General features: G+C 26.0%; 4 protein-coding genes across 5 annotated transcripts in view; 1 reads left to right on the top strand and 3 right to left on the bottom strand.

The window, feature by feature from the left end:
- The window catches only part of LOC111687699 (receptor-type guanylate cyclase Gyc76C-like), a 58,616-nt gene extending 48,421 nt beyond the window's left edge, over positions 1-10,195 (bottom strand). The window contains exon 1 of the mRNA XM_046951305.1: positions 9,513-10,195. The gene's annotated coding sequence lies outside the window, so the exon portion shown is untranslated. The remainder of the gene's footprint in view (positions 1-9,512) is intronic.
- Positions 10,196-10,701: 506 nt separating this feature from the next.
- On the bottom strand, positions 10,702-11,764 carry LOC111687597. 2 transcript variants are annotated; one of them, XM_046951765.1, is made up of 3 exons: positions 11,541-11,764; positions 10,903-11,487; positions 10,702-10,820 (listed from the first exon to the last, which is right to left on the bottom strand). In XM_046951765.1, the coding sequence occupies exons 1-3, from the start codon at positions 11,668-11,670 to the stop codon at positions 10,789-10,791; spliced, it is 747 nt and encodes a 248-aa protein (XP_046807721.1). In that variant the 5' UTR covers positions 11,671-11,764; the 3' UTR covers positions 10,702-10,788. The 2 variants fall into 2 exon arrangements, with proteins under 2 accessions (XP_046807721.1, XP_023305814.2); XM_023450046.2 differs by having other exon boundaries at positions 10,702-10,848; positions 11,541-11,763.
- Positions 11,765-11,884: 120 nt separating this feature from the next.
- LOC124420067 (protein twisted gastrulation-like) lies at positions 11,885-12,687 on the bottom strand. The gene has a single exon (XM_046951767.1). The coding sequence runs from the start codon at positions 12,666-12,668 to the stop codon at positions 11,925-11,927; it is 744 nt and encodes a 247-aa protein (XP_046807723.1). The 5' UTR covers positions 12,669-12,687; the 3' UTR covers positions 11,885-11,924.
- A 5,891-nt stretch (positions 12,688-18,578) lies between these two features.
- LOC111687454 lies at positions 18,579-23,100 on the top strand. The gene is made up of 5 exons (XM_023449898.2): positions 18,579-18,904; positions 19,293-19,377; positions 22,444-22,553; positions 22,616-22,696; positions 22,764-23,100. Exons 1-5 carry the CDS (start codon positions 18,853-18,855, stop codon positions 22,937-22,939), a joined length of 504 nt encoding a protein of 167 aa, XP_023305666.1. The 5' UTR covers positions 18,579-18,852; the 3' UTR covers positions 22,940-23,100.
- The last annotated feature ends 278 nt before the right edge of the window (positions 23,101-23,378 follow it).

The following is a 23,378-nucleotide window of genomic DNA, read 5'->3' as shown; positions in this document are numbered from 1 at the left end:
TTTAGTATAAACAAAAATATATTATTATACTTATAAATTTGTATAGGCGGCTGCTGTTTCGTTTAAAAAGAAATTTCCGCAGAATTATATATGAAACAACGAAAATTAGCTTTTTGGCAAAAAAAACCAAAGAACAAAAAACAGGCATATTTTAACAATCTTATAAGAAACCAACAAGAAAAATTGTTTTTATAAGAAAAAAAAATTATAAAAATAAATTAATGATGGCAACGTGAAAATACTTATATCTATGTGTATGTGTGTTTGTCAGAATGTATTTTTTTTTTGGTGAGAGCTGTGCTGATGATGTTTATTTTATTTATTTATATTTTGTTTGTAAGTCTTTATTTTAATTGACGGATATTTAAAAATATCGACTACTAACAAGTATATATAAACAATCATCATCAAATACTACTTACAGTAAGTGACAAAATATTTAAGCAGATTTATGAAATGAGAGCAATGAACTTAGAGGGCAAAGTGGTTAACTTGGGTTATAACAATAAACCTTAATTATAAAACTATTTTCATTATATATTACTCAAACTAAAAGCTCTTTTTATGGGTTTAATAAATGTATTTAAATATTACAAAAGCTTTTAATAGGTAATGCAGATGGTAAGTAGTAGTTATTATAAAGTAAATTCTTAAGTAATTTGAAAATATTACATTGAAAGTAATATTTAAAGCAATTTTAAATAACCGGATAATGAAATCTATAACAATAGCAATTTTAGTGCAAAGCTTGTTATTCTCACTGTAACATTTTCACGCACATATATATTCCTTTAATTAATTTAAATTTTCATTTAATATTAATACACTATTAAATGTTCTATTTAAACAACATTAATGGATAGTATTAAAAAAAATTAATAGAATAAAAAGAGCAAAGAAAAAAAGCAACAGACTATATGTTATTTAGGTGACATAAAGACCCAGTTTCACAGAGGAGGTCCCTTTGCAGTCAAGTGTGTGTGTGTATAGAAAAAAGCATACATTTGGATTAGCTTTAATATAAAAACATCAATGATATGACATGACAAAAACATACATTTATAAAAATGTATCTCAAAATTTATTTAAACTAAAAAAACTCACAATCTAATGTTTGTTGGTGCTTTTTTTTAATAAAATAGCACTTTGCAAATTTTAATCTTTTGAAAATTTACCAATATTATAAATTTAAAGAATAGTCATTGAATATTACAAATCTCTCTGTAAGTTTGTTTGTTCCGCAATTACGCCTTAACGGCTGGACTTATTTTTTTTTCAAATTTTTGATAATTCACAAGAAATATAATTGAAAAGTATTTTTTTTTATTAAGACAATTTTTAGCGGGAAATTACGACAGTTTATGGAACATTTTTGTTTGTATGGAATTGTTTTACAGTTTTCCACACTTAAGTAAAACCTTGTGCAATGCCGGGCACAAGGTTTATATATTTTAGGACTTCTTTGAAACTCATATAAAGTGTCATATTTTAAATTTACAATAAATCATTCAAATCAAAATATATTAAATATTTGTATAATGCTTTATTTTTATATATTATTTATTATTAGCAATCTTGTTTGTTAACACTTAAAAGAAGATGAAAACAATTTTTTTCTAAAAAAGGGTCATAGGTTATGTCATAAATGTTTTCCCCAAAGAGTTATTACATTTACAAAAAAATAAATAAAATATTTATTATAATAATAAATCATATTAAATTTTCTGTGTAATGTAGAGATACAAAAGAATAAAATCTTCACACATTTATTATTATAAAGTGACATGTCATAATATCCATTGACATCAAGACATGCCAAAAACATTCATGACATTAAATTTGATCATTAAAAAAAAACTTAATTTCCTAAACTGTATTTCATTTTTTTAAATATTATTCAAAGAACTAAATCACAATTCCATAATTTCTTTAATGATTTAATAAAATAAAACGTTTATTACAAATCAATAATTGTTAAATTTAGCAATGTTTTAAACCCGATTTTTTATATGAAAATTTTCTTAGTTAGTAAACTGAAGTTAGTTGGTAGTGTTCTACTACTGTAGTAAGGAAGCCTATAATCTGATCTGATGATAGCCTATGATGATCCAATTTAAAGGAACATACTTCCTCTTTTCATACTAACTAACCAAATATTTATAGATTTAATTCCTTTAAATTTTCTTTCATTTTCCAATTTATTACAGCATTTCTTTATTTTTTTAATTTAAAAACAAACCATCTACATGCTATTAAATTTAATGAAACATTTGTAACTATAAAACTATTCATTCATATTTATTTTAGTTTTAAATCAAAAAGAAATAGAAATATTCTACGCTTGACTGAATTTCTTTAGGAAATAATTCAATTATGAATGAATCACAATAATGAATGAATTGTTTTTTCTTATTAAAACAAGTAAGTATGTATAGTCGAGCATGGCCGATTATATAATAAACTACATTAAATATACTAAGCATTTATTTAGTTTTTAGCTTAATTATAAAATATTTTTAAAAATTTCTTGACAAAAAAAGATATTTTCTAAAAGAGGGGTTATATGGGTGCTGTTGGGGTTAATATGGGCTTTTCCTAAAATGTTGTACATTAAAGGTTTCAATGTGAAATTTCATCGTTTATAAGTTAATTTTGATTTTGAAGTAGTTTTCTGATTGGGACTTTGCATGGAGTTAAATGAAACCCGATCGTTACAAAAATTAGACTTATATAAAACTAAGTTTTGGAGAGATACAAAAGCATTTAACATATTTATAAGGTCAAAAGCCCTATTCGGGGAATACCCCCCATTATAGTGGTGTAGGGTATAAAGAAAAGTATGAAGAAAGCTAAAGAATTGTTATTTAAAAAAAGCTATTAAAGGAACAAAATTTTGTTATTTTTAATTAATTTAAAGCTCTGACCATAAAAATATATTTCAATATTTTTCAATAAACGATTTATTTTTATATTACCAGAGAAAACAAAAGAAAAAATATCCTTAAAAGTGCAACAGTAAAATATGCCATAAAAAATTATATAAATATTAAAAAAAATCTCTAAAACCAACTCAAGTATTTGTGGCATTTTGTCACTTTAAATAATAAAATATTAAATACTCATATAAAAAAGTATTACAAAGATATTAAAAATATTCTAATTTAATAAAGTTAATACAGACATATGTAAAAATAAATTGGAAAAAAATCTTAAATCTTTATATAATACTCACAATAAAGTAAATTGAATTATTTTTCTATTTTCACACTTAATTTTATATTTTAATGATGCAATTATTATTTTCTTATATATTTTATCGATTGTAGCTGCAACTTGTATTACTTTTTTATAATTTTTTTCTTTGCTCCCTTTTGGATAATAAGATTGTAAATAGAAACTAAAGGTTTCACGTTGCTGTTAAATTCAAGGATTTAACATATTATTTTAAAATAGAAATAAAATATAAGATAGTAGAAAAGACGACATTAAGCAAGTTATATAATTTGTTAGAAAAAATATTGAAAAAATAGCACTGATTTTACAGTAAAATTGTAACGTTTAAAATGTACAAACTAGCGTATAAATTAATAATTATTATTTTTATGTTTTTAAATTTAATGCACACAAATATATGTTTTGATATGATGTTTTCTTTTTTATTTGTTTTATTAAAGTTTTATTTAATGTGTTTATTATTTAATTTATGGTAGGTATCAATCTTTTAATCATATTTAAAATAATTAAAAAAAATCACTTAATTATTTACTTTAGCAACGAGAGCAATGGAAAAATAAATAATAATATTTAAAAAAAATTAAGAAAAATAATATATTTTTTTAAATTTCAATTCACACTCATACAGCGATCGTTGAAAAAAAAAAGCAAAAAGAAATTTGCAAATGCAACAATTTAATATAGAATAAATATATAGTACATTTCTTGGTTTGTATATATTAAAGCACAATTATAAAAATAATTTATTTATTTATATTTTTTATTTTTACTTTTGAGGTTTTTTTTTAATTTTTTACTTTATGTATAATTTTTTTTTTTATTTTAATTTTTAACTACTCAATTACAGCACGCGACGCCAAACGACGTTATGTCTTTAGTACCAGAATATAAAGACGACTATTATCGCAGACATGTAGAATAATACTGAAATTTGCTCGCAAAGCACAAGTGCGGCGCTCTAATTTACTGACACAACAACAGCACCCGAAACAGCAACAACAACAATAACAGAAAGAAGAAAAAAATAAAATCACACTGAGTTGATTGTATTTATTGAGAGTGCGTCGTGGTATCTGCCTTAAGAAGAGATGGGTAATATAAAATATTTCTTTTTTACTTTTTGCCATGAAGAAAAAAATACCAACCAACTCTGAGAAAATTTCGTACACACACCGCAAAAAAAATATTAATTTAAAAAATACACAAATATTTATGTAGTAGATATGGATAAAAAAGATATTAACAATCGTAATGTTTAATACCACTCTCTTTATGATAACAGTTGGAGGCAATTAAGTTTGTCAAGATGTTGGTGACATTTGGAAAATTTTGTTACTAAAGTGGTGTTATTGAATTGATTAAGGATACTTTTAATTAAAGCTATGTATTCTCGGTTGTCAGATCTTACAATGTTGACAGAAAAATATTTAGAGAATAACCGTGAGACTTTCGACATTGTTGGAAAAATTATTGTCAGTATATAATAATGTCAGAATTAAACAATCGCATAAAAGCATTACTTTACTATTGCCAGAAAATTGTCTGACAATTTTTATTGATACATATGCAAATTTTATGAATCTGACCATCGAACAGAACATATGAAGGTAAAAAAAGATCTGACAACTTTTGCTACAGAACAATCTGACAACAGTTTTAGATCTTACAACGTTGGCAGTAAAATGTGCAGAAAATGTCTGATAATACTGTCAACATACAAATTTTGTCTTGCAATATTTTCGGTAATGCTTTTTCTGACAAAGTTGCAAAAAATATTGTAAGTTCAGATGATTATTAAACATTTTCTGAACATTTTACTGACAACGTTGTAAGATCTGTCAACTTTGTATACAAGGCTTAATTTAGTTTTTAAAACAAATCCCACCCCCAAAATCAACTTTATCTACACAGATAAATTTATTTGGGTGTACTCAAGACCTATAGAGTAAGATATATATGCTCTTTTATATTTTTACAAGATCTTATGTACTCTTCTCAACGACTCAATCCCAATAACGTGATGTCGCGTATCAACATATATTTTAATATATAAATAATATTTAAACAAAAAATAATAGTAATAAGAAATTTACATACATTCATCAATTAAAGTACGTAATAATAGTTTGTATACTTCCTAAAAAAACCTATACACATTTACACTACACACATGTAAACATACAGACCATTCATATGTAAAGAATATAGGGAAATTATAAAGATATATACGCATATAATTTCTATCTCAATATTTATATCGCTAGAAGCTAAACAAAAAAATATTTACGGAATTTACTCTACAAAATATACATATGCTCCAAAAAAAAGTATGAAAAGAAAAGAACAAAACAAACAGAAAAATAAAAACGAAACATAAAAACGTACACTCAAATAAGTTTAACTAATTTATTGGACATCCTCTTTACCGATGCCGAGGCATACGGTCAACCCACCAAACATCTGATACTATAGAGTATTTCTGGCACTCTGACATACACTCTCACAAGTAGCGAAAATACCCTACACTCTTGTGCAAGCAAAATTTCATCAATTAGCAGAGCAATTCTATTTTTAAACTCGTGTTAACAATGTTCTTTTTTTATTATTTTATCAGCTGCTTTTCTGTTCTGTGTATGAGTACAAGAAATAAAGTGTTTGTTCACTTCATACGACAGCAATCATCTGTACGTAATAAACAAATAGGCGACCGTGCTCCTGGGTTTGTGCATATGTATAGGTATGTTTGCCTAGGAACGGTCATAGCGACCTATAAAGTACACTTTGTTTATCAAATGTATTTATTATTTTGTCCACCACTGTTAAATTTTTCTATTAATAGTTAAAATAGTTTTTATTTTGCAAAAGACTTTCTTTATTTTGTGTATTATATTTTATAATTATTTTGTAGTTAATCCCTTTTAGAGCATTATTACTCTCATTTTGATTCTCTATATTTAAACAAGTGTTTATTTTGTACACATAATATAAATTACAGAAAGACAGTCTAGTTTAAGCTATTAAGTCGACTTAATAATTTGCTACAATAGTTTTCTCAGTGTTTATGTTTAAATCAATTATCTTAAAACCGGATCTCTTCCGGACTCCTTAAACCATAACTTTACTACCTAAAAGCTTTTAGTTTTCATATCAGATTTATTTCAACAATTTATTTGCCGAATCAGAAAACTTGTTTATGAAAGATTATGCCCAAAAGGAATATTAGCATTCAAGTCAACATTTATTACAAGCTTTTGATTTGTGGACAACTGAGCCGATAATTCAAAATAGAATATCCGATATTACTATTAAAAAAGGTACATTTCTTGCAAATGCAAAAAAAATATCAAAGGCCTCATATGCAAAATGAAAACAAACCGTTGGACAAACTTTATTATCTGACTGTACAATATCATAGTTTGGACTCTAGTGTAGAGGCAATGAACAAAAAAAAAACAAAATAATAAAAACGCCAGTTAACCCGCTAGCACTAAAGCAACAAATGATCACAGCTACACTAACTCACACATATGTAAATTCACACATACACCCTCATATGATTTTGAATACTATAAGCATGTATTTGTGGCAAATAAAATGCTTAAAAATGGGAATAAAAGTTTGATAAGCAGCACCAAGTTAATCTTTATTATATTGACTTATATTCAAATCAAATGTTCGTTTATATATACAAAACGTTCATTTCTCTACAATATGAACAAAAAAAAAATACAACAAAAAAAGGAACGAATGTATAAAAATATTTTTGTATAAAAAAAATAACACAGAAATATTGTAGCAAAAGACGTAATTCAATTTAAAGCAAATTTTTTGTTTTTGTTTTCTTAGTAGGTACACAAGAAAAACAAATGAATTTTATTAAAACTATTAAAATTTTGCGACTTTGAAAATAAATACAATTAAATAAAAATAAATCCTTCTCTATGTATGATGGTGCCAGTATAAATTAGAGTGAATTTGTCTGTAAATGTATCTGTAAGCGCCACAACAAAATAAACATTTTTATGCTTAACTCGTAGCAACAAAACAAATGATGACATTTCCGCTTTAACACTCACTCATTCATTCAATATAGGTACACTGAATGAAATCTGTCATTTTTCACATCCAGGAGATTTCATTTCGTATGTTGGTGCTTAACGTTGACAACATTGTTGTTTGTTTGTGCATTTCATTTCAGTTAGAAAACATTTTCACATAGTTTCGTTTTATTAAATTCTTAGTGCATCACTCACTTACTTACTACTTTTTGCATTGTTTAATTAAATTGTGTTTTTTTTTCTGTTTAGTGGAAAGAAATGAAATTTAAACAATTTTTGTTATTCTTTTATACAAATCACAAACGCATATTTAAAATTTTCTTATTTATTTATTGCACAGTTAAGTGGAAAATATTTATGATGATTAATACATAAAACATTTGTTGTTTTTATGTATTATCGATCGTTTTCTTTTGATTTAGCTTTATTATGTACGCAGCACAAATTGCGTTTTTAGATTTCTTACCTACTTGATACTTAACCGAGCAATACAAAATTAAAAAAAAATACATATAAAATAATTTTAACGCAATAATGCGATCAAGAATTATAATAATTATATTTATAAGTAATTTTTCCAATATCACCTTATTATACCTAAAAATAGAAGTTCTAATAATAAATTTTAATATCTGGCCTATTTTTTGATTTTATGGCGATTTTGTTTATTGCTTAAACGCGATTATTTCGAAATTTTATTGTTTTTAATTTCTTCTTATGCACCACGTATCTTTCACTTTTGTTCGAAGCGATCAACTAACCCAAAGAGAGAGGGAGAAAAGATAGTGTGATAGAGCAAAAAATCAAAAGTGAGTGTAAAAATGTGTGGAATAAATAAATAGTGTTGTCAAAGTGCAATAGCTGCATAAAAAGGAATTGAAAAAAAATCAAAACAAATCTCGCCCCATGGATTACCAAAAGGTGTGATATTTTTTTAATAAAATATTTAAGAGATCTTTGAACTTTTATAATTGTAAAAGACTTTTAGAATTAACATCAATAATAAAGAACTATAAAATTCTATTGGCAACACTGCTTTTCTTTAATCAGAATGTGAGAGAGTTATGAAACAAATACACACATCTTCATTTAGTAGATACAAATGAAAAACAAAAGTTGCAGGTTGTTGTTTTTCCTAAATTCCATCTTGTAAATTTCGTACTTAAAAAAAACATATTATTAAACTTCATAGAAGAAAACAAAACTTAAACAACAATGAAAAAAGCTCTTCTACCATATTAGTGTTATTTTTAAAAACACGAGTGCGTTTCACTAAAAACAGAAAAAAAAATAAAGCCACACATCTAAAATGTAAACAAACAAGATCTTGTGTTGTTTGTGTTGCTTTTCTATTGATATTGTCATATTTTTTTTCGTTGTAGTTCACTTTTTTACAGATACACCAACACACCGATATGCGATTGTAGTAGAAGATGTAGCAGTGATGGGTTTTGTAGTACTTATGGGCATATGTTGGTACCTTTGGTGGATAATGTTTAGAATGTGCTTAAATTTAGTTTTGAAACTTTATAAAAAGATTGAAAAATGAGTTTAAAATTATTCATTCTTTTAACACTAATTTTGACTTTCGAGGATTGGGGCTATAATGAAGAGACCACCAATTGTGAGTCTCAAGGGTTTAAAGACTAATAAATCTTGATCAGTTAGTTCAAGAATTAGGTATGTATATAGAAAATATTTCGCTAAGAAAAACAGTTTTTTGTGTGATAAAAACATTGTAAAAGCTTTTATTTTAGCATAGACATATGTGGCCCAAATACTGGACCCTTTACCCCACTTTCCAAAATTTGCAAACTTCTTAAAATACGCAAATTAACTAATACATAGTTTTCTTTTTGTAATACAATTTAATAAATTTATATACAGCAATTTTGAAACAAATACTTCTACTTGTTTTTATCAGCATTAATTAGTACCCACTGACCGATTGCTTTACCCAACACTGTCATTTGTAAGTGTCATAATGTACACGAATTGTATTAATCAAATCATAAAGTACTTACAACATTTATCATTATTTAAAGACAGACTTTCAGACAGACTCAGTGAGATAAACAATATTGGAATTGTTAAATATGTAAGCACATTTTATACATATTTACATTATTGTAAGTGGAAAATCTTAAAATAACTACATAACTTGCAGTTACAATTTATTAATCATTTACAGTTTTTGTACATTTTCTTTTTTTTACTTACATTAAATATTTTATAAAAATACGAACGTATAAAGCGATAATGGACAATCTATTTAAAAACAACTACAATTTTCTTTATTTTTTTGTATTTTTTTTTTTTTTTTTTTTCAAAAAAATTATCACTTTTTTATTGGTTTTTCTAGATTTTATCACTTGAAATAATACGAACAAATAATTAATAATTTTTATAAATTTTTCCCGTCAACTCGCGTTGCTTATTTTACTGCGCGTGTTTTTATTAAACTATTCATTAAATCACTCTCTTTTGTGCCAGAGACTCTCGCGCTAGCTCTCTCACTCACTGTCGTTCTCCCTTTATCTCTTATATTTAGTCGTATTTATTTTATTATATTTACTATATTCTACGGGATCGTGTATGCAAGTGTAGGTGAACGAACAAAAAGAACAATATTCTTTTTTTTAATTTTTTCTTATTTCTTTTGTAACTTTTCTTTTTTTTTGTTAAATTAATTGATTAAACACTATTTATTTTTAATCTTTAGTATTGCATTCCGTTAAATTTAGTTTGTTTATAAAGCCGAAATCTATTTGATTTTAGTAAAATTGCATTAATTTAAACGTTATTTAGTTATATTAATCTTTTTTGTTTCTTTCAAACAACACACGGCACTAAATTTAGTGAATGCCACTAAATAAAACAAAAACACACACTACCGATTCGTAATGTCTCACGAACGACTGACAAAAGACAACTGAATGTAAAAGTGCAGAGCAGACAACAAGTGGATAAGTGTATGGTCGTTGCTATTGTAGTGCTTTTTTTCATAGTTGTTTCAGTGCTTTTTTTTGGTGCACTCATATAGAAATTTAAATTGAATTTTTAAACGATTTTTCCAGTTAGAATAGTTAAAGAAAAAAATTACAAATTTAATACGGCAACTTATATTTTTCGAATTTTTTTTTGTTTTATGTAAAGAAAATGTTACGAATTTAAAAATAATTAGTGACTAAAACATTTCACGTCTATAGACAAAATCTACAACTATACTTTTTTCAAAAATCATCCAACAATATTTTCTGTTAAAAACCCTTTTTTCTTATTAACTTAAATCAATCAGTTTTTTTTTGTTAGATGTTTTAATCACTGCATTATTAACAATTGTTTTGTTCTTTAATGATGGCACTGTTTTATCGACATAAAATAAAAGTGCTGCCACACAAATACTTCATTCATACAGTTTGTTCGTTAATTTATTTGAAATTGTTTATTGTTGTGGATTATAAAATATAATGTAAAAAAATTGTTTAATTTATTGTTATAATTTTAAATGGCCTTGTGATAAACTTCCTTTATAATTGCAATATTTAAAAAATAGCTTAAAATAAAATTATTAAAATTAGATTGAAATAAATACAAAGTTTCTGTATACCTTTTATATTTTCTAATTCTTCACTAGACATTACGACGGGCATATGACTTTCTGTTAGTTCCTTGGTTTTATGAACCATAGAATTTTTGAGCTCCATATATTTTTCCCAAATAGTGGTAGGTTCTTTTTTTTCTTTTCCCATTCCCATGTTAAGAGTAGCTCCCTGGTTAAAATAAATCTGACGATTTAAATGTATATGCTTATTAGTAATAAATATATTATGTATTTGCTCTTCCACATCATCTGAAGCGGTTGTTTGACATTCTATCACATTTTTCAATTTAAATTTTATTTCATTATTTTGCTTTTCCAATTTATTGATTTTCCATTTGAGATTTTCTTGTTGCTCCTGCAAATCACTGATAGTTTCGGAATCTTCTACATCAGATTCTTGCATTGTGGGTATGTACACTTTGTGACGTATACGTTTAGCCATATACATCTCAGCTATATGGGTTATTTTGGCTAAGGCATAAATACATACAAAAATACCCAAGAAATTAACACAAATATCGTATTTATCTTGACTTTGTAAAGTTGTTTTTAAGACTTGTGGTTCAGGTTGTGCGGCCATATTTGGAATTTCTTAAAAAACGATTTCTTAATAATATTCATAATTTTTTATAAAACCTACAAACCTTTAGTTAGTTCTTGAGGTATATTTGTATTTAATTGTAAAGTTTGTTCGATTTGTTGTATGTAACACAATATAGCCCACGAAAGAAAGCCCAATGACAACAGAAAAAGAAAATTTATAGAAGTTATCATGTTATTTTTTTGTAGAAATTTTGAAAATACAATTTTTTTGTGTGGTAGAAGAAAAAATATATGAAGTTCTGACTAAAATTAATTAAACTAATGGCAAAGGTAATTAGGATTCTAAATTATTTTTTCAAAATCATTAGGAACACCTCACCAAACTTTTGTCAGACTTTTAAATGATAAATTTAAAACACACAAAACATTTTCAATATAAGCCGCATTAACTATATTTTATTAATATAAAAAATTTCAATGTCGTTTTAAATTCTATTATCTTTAAGATTTCCATCAAATATTTCAAATTCATAGGAACCATCATCATCCCCGAAATGTTCATCAACTTCATCGAATTCCTCATCTTCCTCTTCGGGGCAAAATTTACAACGACTCTCGTTGACACCATAATTGAGGCAAGTAGATCCAACGCATTCACAGCAGCCATCGTGAAACCATCTATAACTGCTAGCACCATAACTTCTGCAACTTTGACGACATTTATTCCACGAAACACAATGATCGAAATACACCACAGTGCAATTTACCGACGAATCTGCATCCAATTCAGAATCCATTTTACCACTATAGATTTTATTAGTTTTCAAGTTTGAGCCTTTCAATACTGCATCATAGTTAACTGGAAATGTGAGAATATTCCAACTGTATTCATCGGCTGGTGATGTGACTAAAGCTTCAAATAGTTCTGGCACTCCTTCTAAATTTTCAACATGCGATTTTTGTGATAAAGAGGTTGCCTCATAGTTACTATTAGTCTTGGGACACAAATCCACACAACCGCAACAATTCTCAAAGTATTTTCTGCCCATGCAGAGTACACATTCCTTAAAACACGACTCATCCTTTTGTTCGCATTTGCAACTTTGTGTTAGAATACATTTTGATACTATAGAGCCACAAATCTCTTCGTTGCAAGATTTGGCCACATTTTCCTGGACCAAGTTCAATATTAACAATATTTTTATCAAAGCCAACACTTTAAAATACATTTTAGTAAACAAGTAGCTAGTTGTTAGTCTATGGAATGTTATGTTACTACTGCTGTCAAATTTTTAGTTTTAAGGTATTTTATACCAAAAAATGCTGTTACTACCTGTAAAACCATAATTTTTTTGTTACTTACCTAAGTTATTAAAGATATAAGCAACAAAAATTTCATTTGTTTTGTATATTATGTAAGTACTTAATATTAATTATTTCTAAAATATGTTTAAAATTATAAGCAGCTATGCTGACAAAAGGGAAACATTTTCTTTGAAAATATTTGTTTATAAACTAAATCAAAAACCATCTTTGTAGCAGAAGTCCTTATTAAAATGCCAACGATTTACGAGCCTTGAATGATGATTTTGCTGCATAGGGTGTTATGCGTGCTTGCACTCTGCGTTTCTTTTTCAATTCCGTATTTTGGGAACTAGTCGAACTTGGAGTAGAGGGTACAAAGTTGCAAGATTCAGCAGGATAGGGTGTAACACGTGTTTGCACTTTACGTTTCATTTTCAATTCTGAATTGTAAGCACTAGTCGAACTTGGTGTGGAGGGTGCAAATTTCGAAGATTCAGTTTTATTATGTTCATCCTTATGATGTGAACTACTAAAATCGAAATCATTTAAATTAAGCGATTTTAAATTAAAGATCAATTGTTGTGCCAAGGTAGTATGATCCATTTTATATATGAATTAATTTACTAAACAATTTGCCTATGTTAACAAACGGATGTTACTCGTAAAACGATGTTAAGGAACTGATGTCCTTACCCTTGTTGGCAGGTCACTTATATACTACAATTTGGTAAAGATTATTACAGTTAGATTTAATAAAGAGATTATGTAGAGAGGAAATTGAAAGAAAATTCTTTGTACCTGCAAGGATTTTAAATTCTTATTTGCTTACCTGCTTATTAAACTAATAGGAAATTTTATATGATTCTCACTAAATCGGTAATTTGCATATGGACAATTTGATTTTTAATTCCTAGAACTTTAATACACAAGTCATTAGTTAGTTAGACAGATGTTTTGATAAATATGATTTTTCTTATCTGGACTTATTTGTCAGATATATTTTGTAAAGCAGATGTGCAAGAAAGTAACTAATAATTTATTTTTTCAAATTGTCTTTGGAAATCATCATCATTATTTTGAATTCGAAAAATTAATTTTAAATATATTATAAATCTTTTAAAAATAGGTTTTTCGAAAAAATGTTGTAAAATCAATCTTATTGGAACCAATATAGGTTAGACAATCCCTTTATTGACATACATTTCATATGCCAATATATTTTCTATATTATTTAATAATTAGTTAAATCGATTCCTATTAGATAATGTTTTTCTAATAATTAAATTCCAATTATTTCAACAAAATTCTTAATGATTTATAAGAAGAAAACATTTTCACCAAATGCTCTATTTTTATTAAAATTTTTAAATACAAATAGAGCTTTCAGTTTTTCATACAAGATTAGAAAAAAAATTTTCTCGTGAAATATTATAGATATTATACGAGGATTACTTAAAAGATACACAAAATTTCATCAAAAAAATTTTTGAAGAAAAACCAGAATAATTATAAAAATCGAATTTTTCAACAATATTCTTATTATCCTACCTAAATATAAAACTTATTATCAATATTCAACGAAAATCTATTTCTCAATAAAATTAAGATTTTCACAAAAATTTAACTTTTTGCCTAAAAATTGGTTTTTACAAAAAATCCATTAAATTCCAAAATATTCTCCAAAATTCCAATACTTTAGAAATCCGTTTTGAAAAAGTCATACTTTTTGGGTTTTGGAAATTCCAAATATTTAAGGATTTCCTGTTTAAAATCTACAAGCGGCTAAGAAATAAGGTAGTCAAAATAAAATTCTCTAAATCTTCAAAACTCCAACATGTAGAAAATGGAACATTTGTGAACCTTTGTACTTTTGAAGTTAGAATATGCAACACTAAAGTAAAATTGTATCAATTTTGCCATCCCTGACCCAATGCAAAAATTGTGGCCAACTTTGTTATATTAAACTGTTAACAAAAGCTTTTAAGCTTTTTAACATAATGTTATGTTAAAATTTTAAATATGTTATAGAAATAGTAACATAAAATTTACTTACTTGATATGAACATCATTTCCTTTTCCGCAAATTTTTCAAGAAGATTTTAATATGATTTTTTTTTAATTCAGACTAACATTTACAATAAATTTTACTTTTCTTTAACTAGCAATCTAAACTTATTTTTTTACATAAATTAATAGCTTTACAAACAACTTTGCTTTAATTTTCATTTCCCTTTATCATAAATTACTCAAAAGCTTATTTTTCTTATTTTACATTTTACTTTAACGTTACACAACTCAAAACTAACACTTCTCCAACCTGTTAATAACACAACGAACGACAATATAAAAGAAACACAACGACCGGCTAAAAAACTAGTAAATATTTTTCCAGAACTTTGCAGCGAATTTTCTATTATTATTTTAAACTTTTTGAAGAGATTTTTATACTCCTATATTAAGAAACACTTTATTAATAAATTTATGCAAAAATATTTTAACTTTAATAACTTTTTTATGCAAAATCATTAATTTATTTAGGAAACTCGAAATTAACAGCCGAACCGTGTGAAAAATGCGCGAATACTTAATAATTGCTGTCATTTTGGTTTAAATGTCAAAATAGTATGTATTGTTGTTGTTCTTGTTGTTTTTGAAATACTGTTGAGTGTTTTTTACTCAAGCAATTTGTTAACACTCAAAGTGCAATAATAAAATAAAAAATATATTTTTGTTGCAAAGAGTGTAATTCAAAAACACTCTTGAGAGGGTTTACAGTACTCTTCATATTTATTTACATATAAAAATAATTGTTCTTCAAAAAAGAGTTTAATAATGATTACCTTACTTTGTTTCCTTTTCCGTTAATGTTAAAAATTGATTAGTAAATTAAATTTTTTCGTTACTGGATGTTAATTAATTATGTATTAAAATATTTTTTTTTGTTATTGAAACTTAACTTTAAATTTATGAGAAGAATATTTTCCTTTTCAATTGCTTTTTCTTTACAAAAATAATTAAATTATTTTTTCATATTTTTCTTTTACTTAAAGCTATTGGCTTTAATTTAAATTTATATTTTTCTTTGACTTTAATAAAAAGCCTTTCAAACAACAACAAGCTTATTTCTTTTCTATTTTAAATTTTCATTTTATATGACATCAACACTCACACACACAGCCACTTTCATTAACGCAACGAACGACAATATAAAAGAAACACAACGACCGGCTGAAAAATGAATACATTTTTTCCACAACTTTGCACTAACTTTTCGTTTATTTCTTTAAATTTTGTGAAAAGATTTTTATACACCGATATTCAGAAACACTTTATAAATAATTTTATGCAAACATATTTAAGCTTTAATACATTTTTATTGCAAAAACATTAATTTTCTTCGGACAATCGAAATTAACAAATGAACCGTATGAAAAATGCGCGAATACTTAATATTTTCTGTCATTTTGGTTTAAATGTCAAAAACTATGTATTGTTGTTGTTCTTAATGCATTGGAGTTGTTTTTGAAATACTCTTGAGTGTTTTTTATTCGAGCAATTTGTAAGTGCAATAAGAAAAAAATATAATTTAGTAGAGGAGAGTGCAATTCAAAAATACTCTTGAGAGGGTTTACAGTGCTCTGTAAATTTATTTAAATATAAAAATAACACAACTGTTCAATATGAAATTTTTAATAGATTTTTCTGCAAAAAACTTACTTTGTTTCCTTTTCCGCTAATGTTAAAAAATCTTATTAGTAAAATTAAATTTTTTATTACTAGATATTAATTAATTATTAAAATATTTTTTTATTACAAATTCACTTTAAATTTATGAGAAAAATATCTTCTTTTTCCACTGCTTTTTCTTTTCAAAAATAATTTAATTTATTTTTTCTTATTTTTCTTTTACTTAAAGCTATTGGCTTTAATTTAACATTATATTTTTCTTTGACTTTAATAAAATGCCTTTTAAACAACAACAATCTTATTTCTTTTCTATTTTATATTATCATTATATATGACATCAACACTCACACACACAGCCACTTTCATTAACGCAACGAACGACAACATAAAAGAAACACAACGACCGGCTGAAAAACTAATACAATTTTTTACACAACTTTGCATCGAATTTTCTATTATTATTTTAAACTTTGTGAAAAGATTTTTATACAACGATATTAATATATACTTTATTAATAAATTTATGCAAAAATATTTTAACTTTAACAACTTTTTTTATACAAAATCATTAATTTTCTTCGGACACTCGAAATTTACAACCGAACCGTGTGAAAAATGCGCGAATACTTAATAATTGCTGTCATTTTGGTTTAAATGTCAATACAATACATACTGTTGTTGTTCTTAATACATTTGGAGTAGTTTTTTAAACACTCTTGAGTTTTTTTACTCTAACAATTTGTAAACAACAAAGTGAGTGCAATTTTCAAACATGTACATTGGAAAGGGAAATAGAATTGCCAAAATAATGTTCAATTTGTTACATATGTAATTAACAATTTTCTAATACAAAAGCTCTATTTTAGTAGTATACCAAAATTATCTGTGAGAATTTGGGGGTTTTGTGTCTTTACTAAAAATTCATATTAATATGTGTTAACATTTAGTTTGAGTGCAATTGTAATTTTGTTGTTGCGAATGCATTTTTAGTAGGGTTCTATAAATCGACTTTCAAAGAATCGACTTTTTGTCGAAAAAAGTCGTAAAGTCGAAGTCGACTATTTTGTTCCAAAAAAGTCGATAACTCGACTATCGTCTATGAAAAAAGTCGACTTTGTAAATAAAAGTCGGAAAATCGAAAAGTCGGAAAAAGTCGAAAAGTCGAAAAAAATCGGAAAAAGTCGAAAAGTTGAAAAAAGTCGGAAAAAGTCGAAAAAATCGGAAAAAGTCGAAAATAGTCGGAAAAAGTCTAAAATAGTCGAAAAAAGTCGAAAAAAGTCGAAAAGTCGCAAAAAGTCAAAAATAGAAAGAAGTCGAAAAAACTCAAAAAATTGCAACAAATAGAAAAAATATAAATAAAATTTTTTATTAATAATGAATAATAATAATAATAATATAATGTTAAATGGCAACATTATAAATTTACGCTTCTGGAAACTTTATAAATTTTTAACTCTGGTCGGAAAAGTCGACTTTTCATAAAATGCAAAAGTCGAAAAGTCGACTTTTTGCAAACTCACCAGGAGAAATAGCCGACTTTTGTAAAGTCGATAACTGTCGTCTATAGAAAATGTCGAAAAGTCGACTTTGTAAATAAAGGACGAAAAAAGTCGCATAGTCGCATTTTATTTGTATTTTGTTATTATCACAAAAATAATATACAAATAATATTTTAACTTAAACTTCTCACACGTTATATAATTTTTATTAATATTTAGTTTTTGTCTTAATTGTTAAATTACAATTAAAAAAGTCGATTTATCATAAAACAAAAAAGTCGAAAAATCGACTTTCATAAATAGCAAAGAGACGAACAATTTGTTTAAACTATAGAGCCCTACTAATTACTATTTTAATTAATGTTTAATATTATTCATAATTATATTATTCTAATTACAAATTAAATTCTATTTTCTAAGAAAAATCTAAAACTCTAATTAGAATTAAATAAATTGTTAAAATTTCTACTAGACCTTTTTCTTCAAACATGCTATCATTTCTTAGTGAATAACTGTCATATACACAAACAGCTGTTTCAGTACTTTTTTTGTTGTTTTTCCATATGTGCAATAAGAAATACTCTTGAGTGATTTTTCTTTACTGCCAGTTGAGAGCTTCAATGATTGCACGTTACTTTTCATATTTTTATTATAAATTACAAAGTCAAAGAAGAAGGAAAGCAAGCAATATACAGTTAGATTGATTTTTTTATTACAAAGTTTTTAAGTGAATTGAAATAATTATTCCAAATCAATACGAGTTAACAAAGACTACAAAATTTTAAGTGATATAAAAGTGAACAAATAAATTTATAAGAATTTTTGGAAAAATAATAAGTACTATAGAAAAAGGAAAGTGTCCACAAAAAAAGTTCCTAATAGAAAAAAAACAACTATAATATAAATAAGTTATAGAAAGAAAATGTATACTGTTTCCAAAGGTCCCAGCAAAATTGTGGCCAAAACACGTAGAGGTAAGTTGAAGAATGAAAAATCATTAAGAATTTTTTAAATAAAGTTAAGAAAAAGGAGTTTTTTAAGGCAAAATAAATGTTATTAAAAATTGTTATGTCACAACATAAAGCAAGCAGGCACAGGCACCATCATGAAAAAACAAACCAATTACAAAGAGTAGAAATCAAAAAAATACTCAATTAAAATGAGAGCGTAAAATAATTTGCTTTTACAAAAAAGAACATGCATTGAGTAATTTTTTTCATATTTGCTTTTGTTATTTTTGTATTGTGTGTGGTGCCGGTTTGTTTATTTTATTAATTATAGTGCAATAAAGGCGCTAAAATGTATAAATTAAATTAAGAACAACAAATTAAAATAACGTGTGTGTTTTCTATTCTATTAAAGGTTTATCACAAAATTTTGAAAAATTTGAAACTATCAAAGAAAGCAGTAAACGTAACAATGATGCAAATAGTCCGGAAAAATTAAGGTAAGTTAGTAAAACATTTTTTATAAGACGCAATAGATGCAAATTCATCAACATGCTCCCGCTATCATATTCAATACACACCGCATGTTTCAGCATAAGAAAATCATTTTCCCTAATTACTTAATATAACAAAAAGCAAAGCACATGTTTAGTTTTTTTTTGTTTGTAGTTTTTCTTTTTTAGAAAATGAAAAATCAAGTGATTTAAAACCATGTGTCTTAAAATAATACAAAATATATTTATAATTGTTTGTCTGTCCGGCTGCCAGTCTGTATGTTTAAGTATTTAGAATGTGTCCCCGCTATTTATTTTTACATGTACGTCATAGTTAAAGACTCTTGCTAGAGATTCTGTTGTATATTTCTACTGAAGAAGCAGATACTTACACAAACAGTGGGTAACAAATATCGTGTTGCTTTAATGGACATAAACTATCGAATTAGTGATTTATGGTTACTTCTAAATAATTGTTGTTGTAATAGTTTGACAATAGTCCTTTCTGAGTATGATTCGGGTCTTTCCGGAGCGATGATGCAATTGTCGTAAGTGCTTATTTTGTAGATAATTTGTTGTTGTAATAGTTTGACTGTTAACAATAGTTCCTCCCTGGGGAAAACTTTCTTTGGCCGAGTATGATTTTTTTCGTTCCGGACCGAATATTCGTTAAATATCCTTGCTAGAGACTGTGTTGTAAACATCTAATGAAGAAATAGCCACTTACACAAACTGCGGGTAACAAATATAGTGTTCCTTTAATAGAAATAAACTATCGAATTAGTGATTCATGATTACGTTTAAGTAATTGTTGTTGTTATGGTTTGACAAGAAATACAGTTGATACAACCAAGTATGATTTGGTTGTTCAGGAGCGAAGATTCAGTTGTCGCAGAAATGTAGTCCTCTTGAGCGCTTCTTTTGTAGATAACGTATTTTAAATTTAGCTTAAATTTATATTCGAGTACCCGAAAGTGATTGTTCTAGTTCAGTTCTAGTTCAGTTCAGTTCTAGTTCAGTTCTAGTTCTAGTTCTAGTTCCAGTTCAGTTCTAGTTCTAGTTCTAGTTCTAGTTCAGTTCTAGTTCAGTTAAGTTCTAGTTCAGTTCTAGTTCTAGTTCAGTTCTAGTTCAGTTCAGTTCTAGTTCAGTTCTAGTTCAGTTCTAGTTCAGTTCTAGTTCAGTTCTAGTTCAGTTCTAGTTCAGTTCTAGTTCAGTTCTAGTTCAGTTCTAGTTCAGTTCTAGTTCAGTTCTAGTTCAGTTCTAGTTCAGTTCTAGTTCAGTTCTAGTTCAGTTCTAGTTCAGTTCTAGTTCAGTTCTAGTTCAGTTCTAGTTCAGTTCAATTTTATGTAAAATAGTGAAATGCTGTTTCATACATATTGAAGAACTTTTTATCATTTCTTTTTTTATTGAAGCTAAACTTTTACTATACACTTTACAAATTATATATGTACATATTTATATGTATTGTTGATCTTCATATATAGATCATCATCTTATTTGTTTGACCGTCTGTCTATCTGTTTGTCCCTATGTCAGTACTATCGTCATGTTCTTTTTACAATACTTCGATGTTATTTGTATAATTTGTTTTCAAGCAGATAAGCCATCCACAACTTATTGTAGTGGAAATTTTGTTTTTGTTGTTAAGGTTAAAATGAAAACTGGCGTGTAGTTTGTATATTTATATTTTTAAATTATTATAAGAAAAGGCAAAATTGTTGTGTATTTAGATTTGAATTGTCAATCATGATCATTAATCATTTATTATTCAAACAGGCTACAATTTTTAAACTTCAATAATAAAAACAGATTTTTAAACGATAAAAGTATGTACGCAGGCAAATATAAATTTAAATAAATACAAATTGTTTCCAATGCTTTAGATTTTATCAATTGCTGGTTATAGACAATATAGCATGTTGTGCTTAATGTCCATGCAGAAATATGCAAAGTCATTTTAATTTTTACGATGTTGAATAGGTTCAAACAAATTAAATGATAACAGAAGACAGGCCTTTTTTATATTGTTTTGTTTTCGATTAGAAATTATTTATAAACTGTTGAGAATTTAATGATTGAGTTTAGAAGAGGAGAAAAATTTGTATCTGTTAAGTTATGTGTGAAATTTAATAATACAAAAAGGTACTAAATAATTTCTATATATCTTTTATCCTAAAAACAAGGAGTATTCGTTCGAAACAAATTTTGAAAAATTAAAAAATACCACATTTTTTTATACAATAATAATAAAAATGTTTGTCTGATTGTCTAAGATTGCAAATTCTATTAACAGTAGATAATTTTGAATTTTTATTTAATTTCAATTTATAACTTTTCTGATTAACATTTTAACTTTATAAAACCCCTTGCAAAATCATTGTTATGCCAAACTCATACATATTTATGATGATTAAAACAAAACTTATACTTGTAGACTACAACTACTTGACAACTAGTAGAAAACGTGTAAATTTTTTTAGAATGTAAACTCAAGTGCTCTAAAAGTTAAAGAGAGAGAAAAAAATCTACATTTTTTAAGAATGTTTATAAAAGCTTTAAAAACTTTTAAAGAAAATCTATTAATGATTTTATTACATACAAATTTAATCAGTCAAATGTCTAGTATAGTTTTGCTTTACTTTTACTCTATCTTATCTAACAAAATTAACAATTTATCTTCATATTGCTTAACATTTCTAATACAAATGCTCACAATTAAGATAATTTTATTTTAATATTTTTAAACATTTCCATAGATTATTTTTGCTTCCATATATTTTAACAAAAAAAAAAAAAACGTAAATAAATTTGTCTTTATGTGTGTGAAAATAAAAAAAAAGTTAACAAAAGAAAAACATCATGCCAAAAATAAAATATCTAAAACACTTTTCATTTCATAATACCAACAGTGCATTTTATACCATAAAAATATTCATAAATTGTTTGTTTGTGTTTTTTCTGTTTTTAAAATAACAACAAATTTTAGCCATAAATAAAAAAACGAAAGCAAAAAAAAAAAAAAAAATAAATAATTCCTTTAACTCTTTTTTTAAAAATAATTTTGTTTATCAGTGTACCACGTCCAGTTTTTCAAACAAAGAAAATTTATACGCATCCAAAGATTGTTGAAGAGGAAGTGTTGACACCACAACATGAGGAAATTATAAAATATATAAACGATTGTAAGTATTATAAACATAACTTTAAATACAACAAAATATAAGTTTGTTTTTCAATGCTAAAGCCTGGAATATAATAGTGGCTGATAATCCTTACGATCGAGCGCCCACTACTGCACCTGTGGCTGATGCTAATAACAATACTGGTAAATATTATGCAATAACAAAGTTTTTGAAACGAATTTTATTTTTTTAAACTTTATTTGCTTAAAGCTACCTCCCTTATCATTAAATCAGCCAATGGTACTACCAATGGCCAGCTAGCTGCTTCTTCTACTTCCATATATTGTGTTGAACCTCCAAGTCCTGTTTTAAGTGACTTTAAACCTTTTGATCTGGAATCATGGTGGGGTCGTCGTCTTTTTAACAACATCACCAAAAGTCTTTGAATCCTCAAGGGCCTATAATCTATGGCAGCCTTAATATTAAACCAAAAGTAAAGAAACATTTGTGTTTTCTTTACTATTGGTAATTGTTGATTGAAAGAAATAATTGTAATTTGTTTATTATTTTGTAATTTGTAATTTTAAGTTCTAAATTTAATTATAACGCTCTACTAATTAATGTTAATTTAAGCTTTATGATTCAAATCAAACCATACAAGAAAAGCAACTACTACTGTGTATAGATTAAAAAATATCATTGTAAAAAATTCGCCAGTCATTGTTAGTTAAAAAAAATAATGTCTTCCTTTATTCATAACTAAAACAAAAAAAAAAAAAAGAAAACGAAAATCGGTTTTGTAATTATTATTGTTAATTGATTCTGTTTGTAATTTTTTAAGTTTAGTTTTAAAATAATTTTTTTGTGATTTCGTTTTTTCTTAAT

This window comes from Lucilia cuprina, chromosome 5, assembly GCF_022045245.1.
Source record: "Lucilia cuprina isolate Lc7/37 chromosome 5, ASM2204524v1, whole genome shotgun sequence".
Classification (NCBI taxonomy): domain Eukaryota; kingdom Metazoa; phylum Arthropoda; class Insecta; order Diptera; family Calliphoridae; genus Lucilia; species Lucilia cuprina.
The sequence above is the reverse complement of the archived record's forward strand: the minus strand, read 5'-3'. Positions and strand labels throughout refer to the sequence as shown.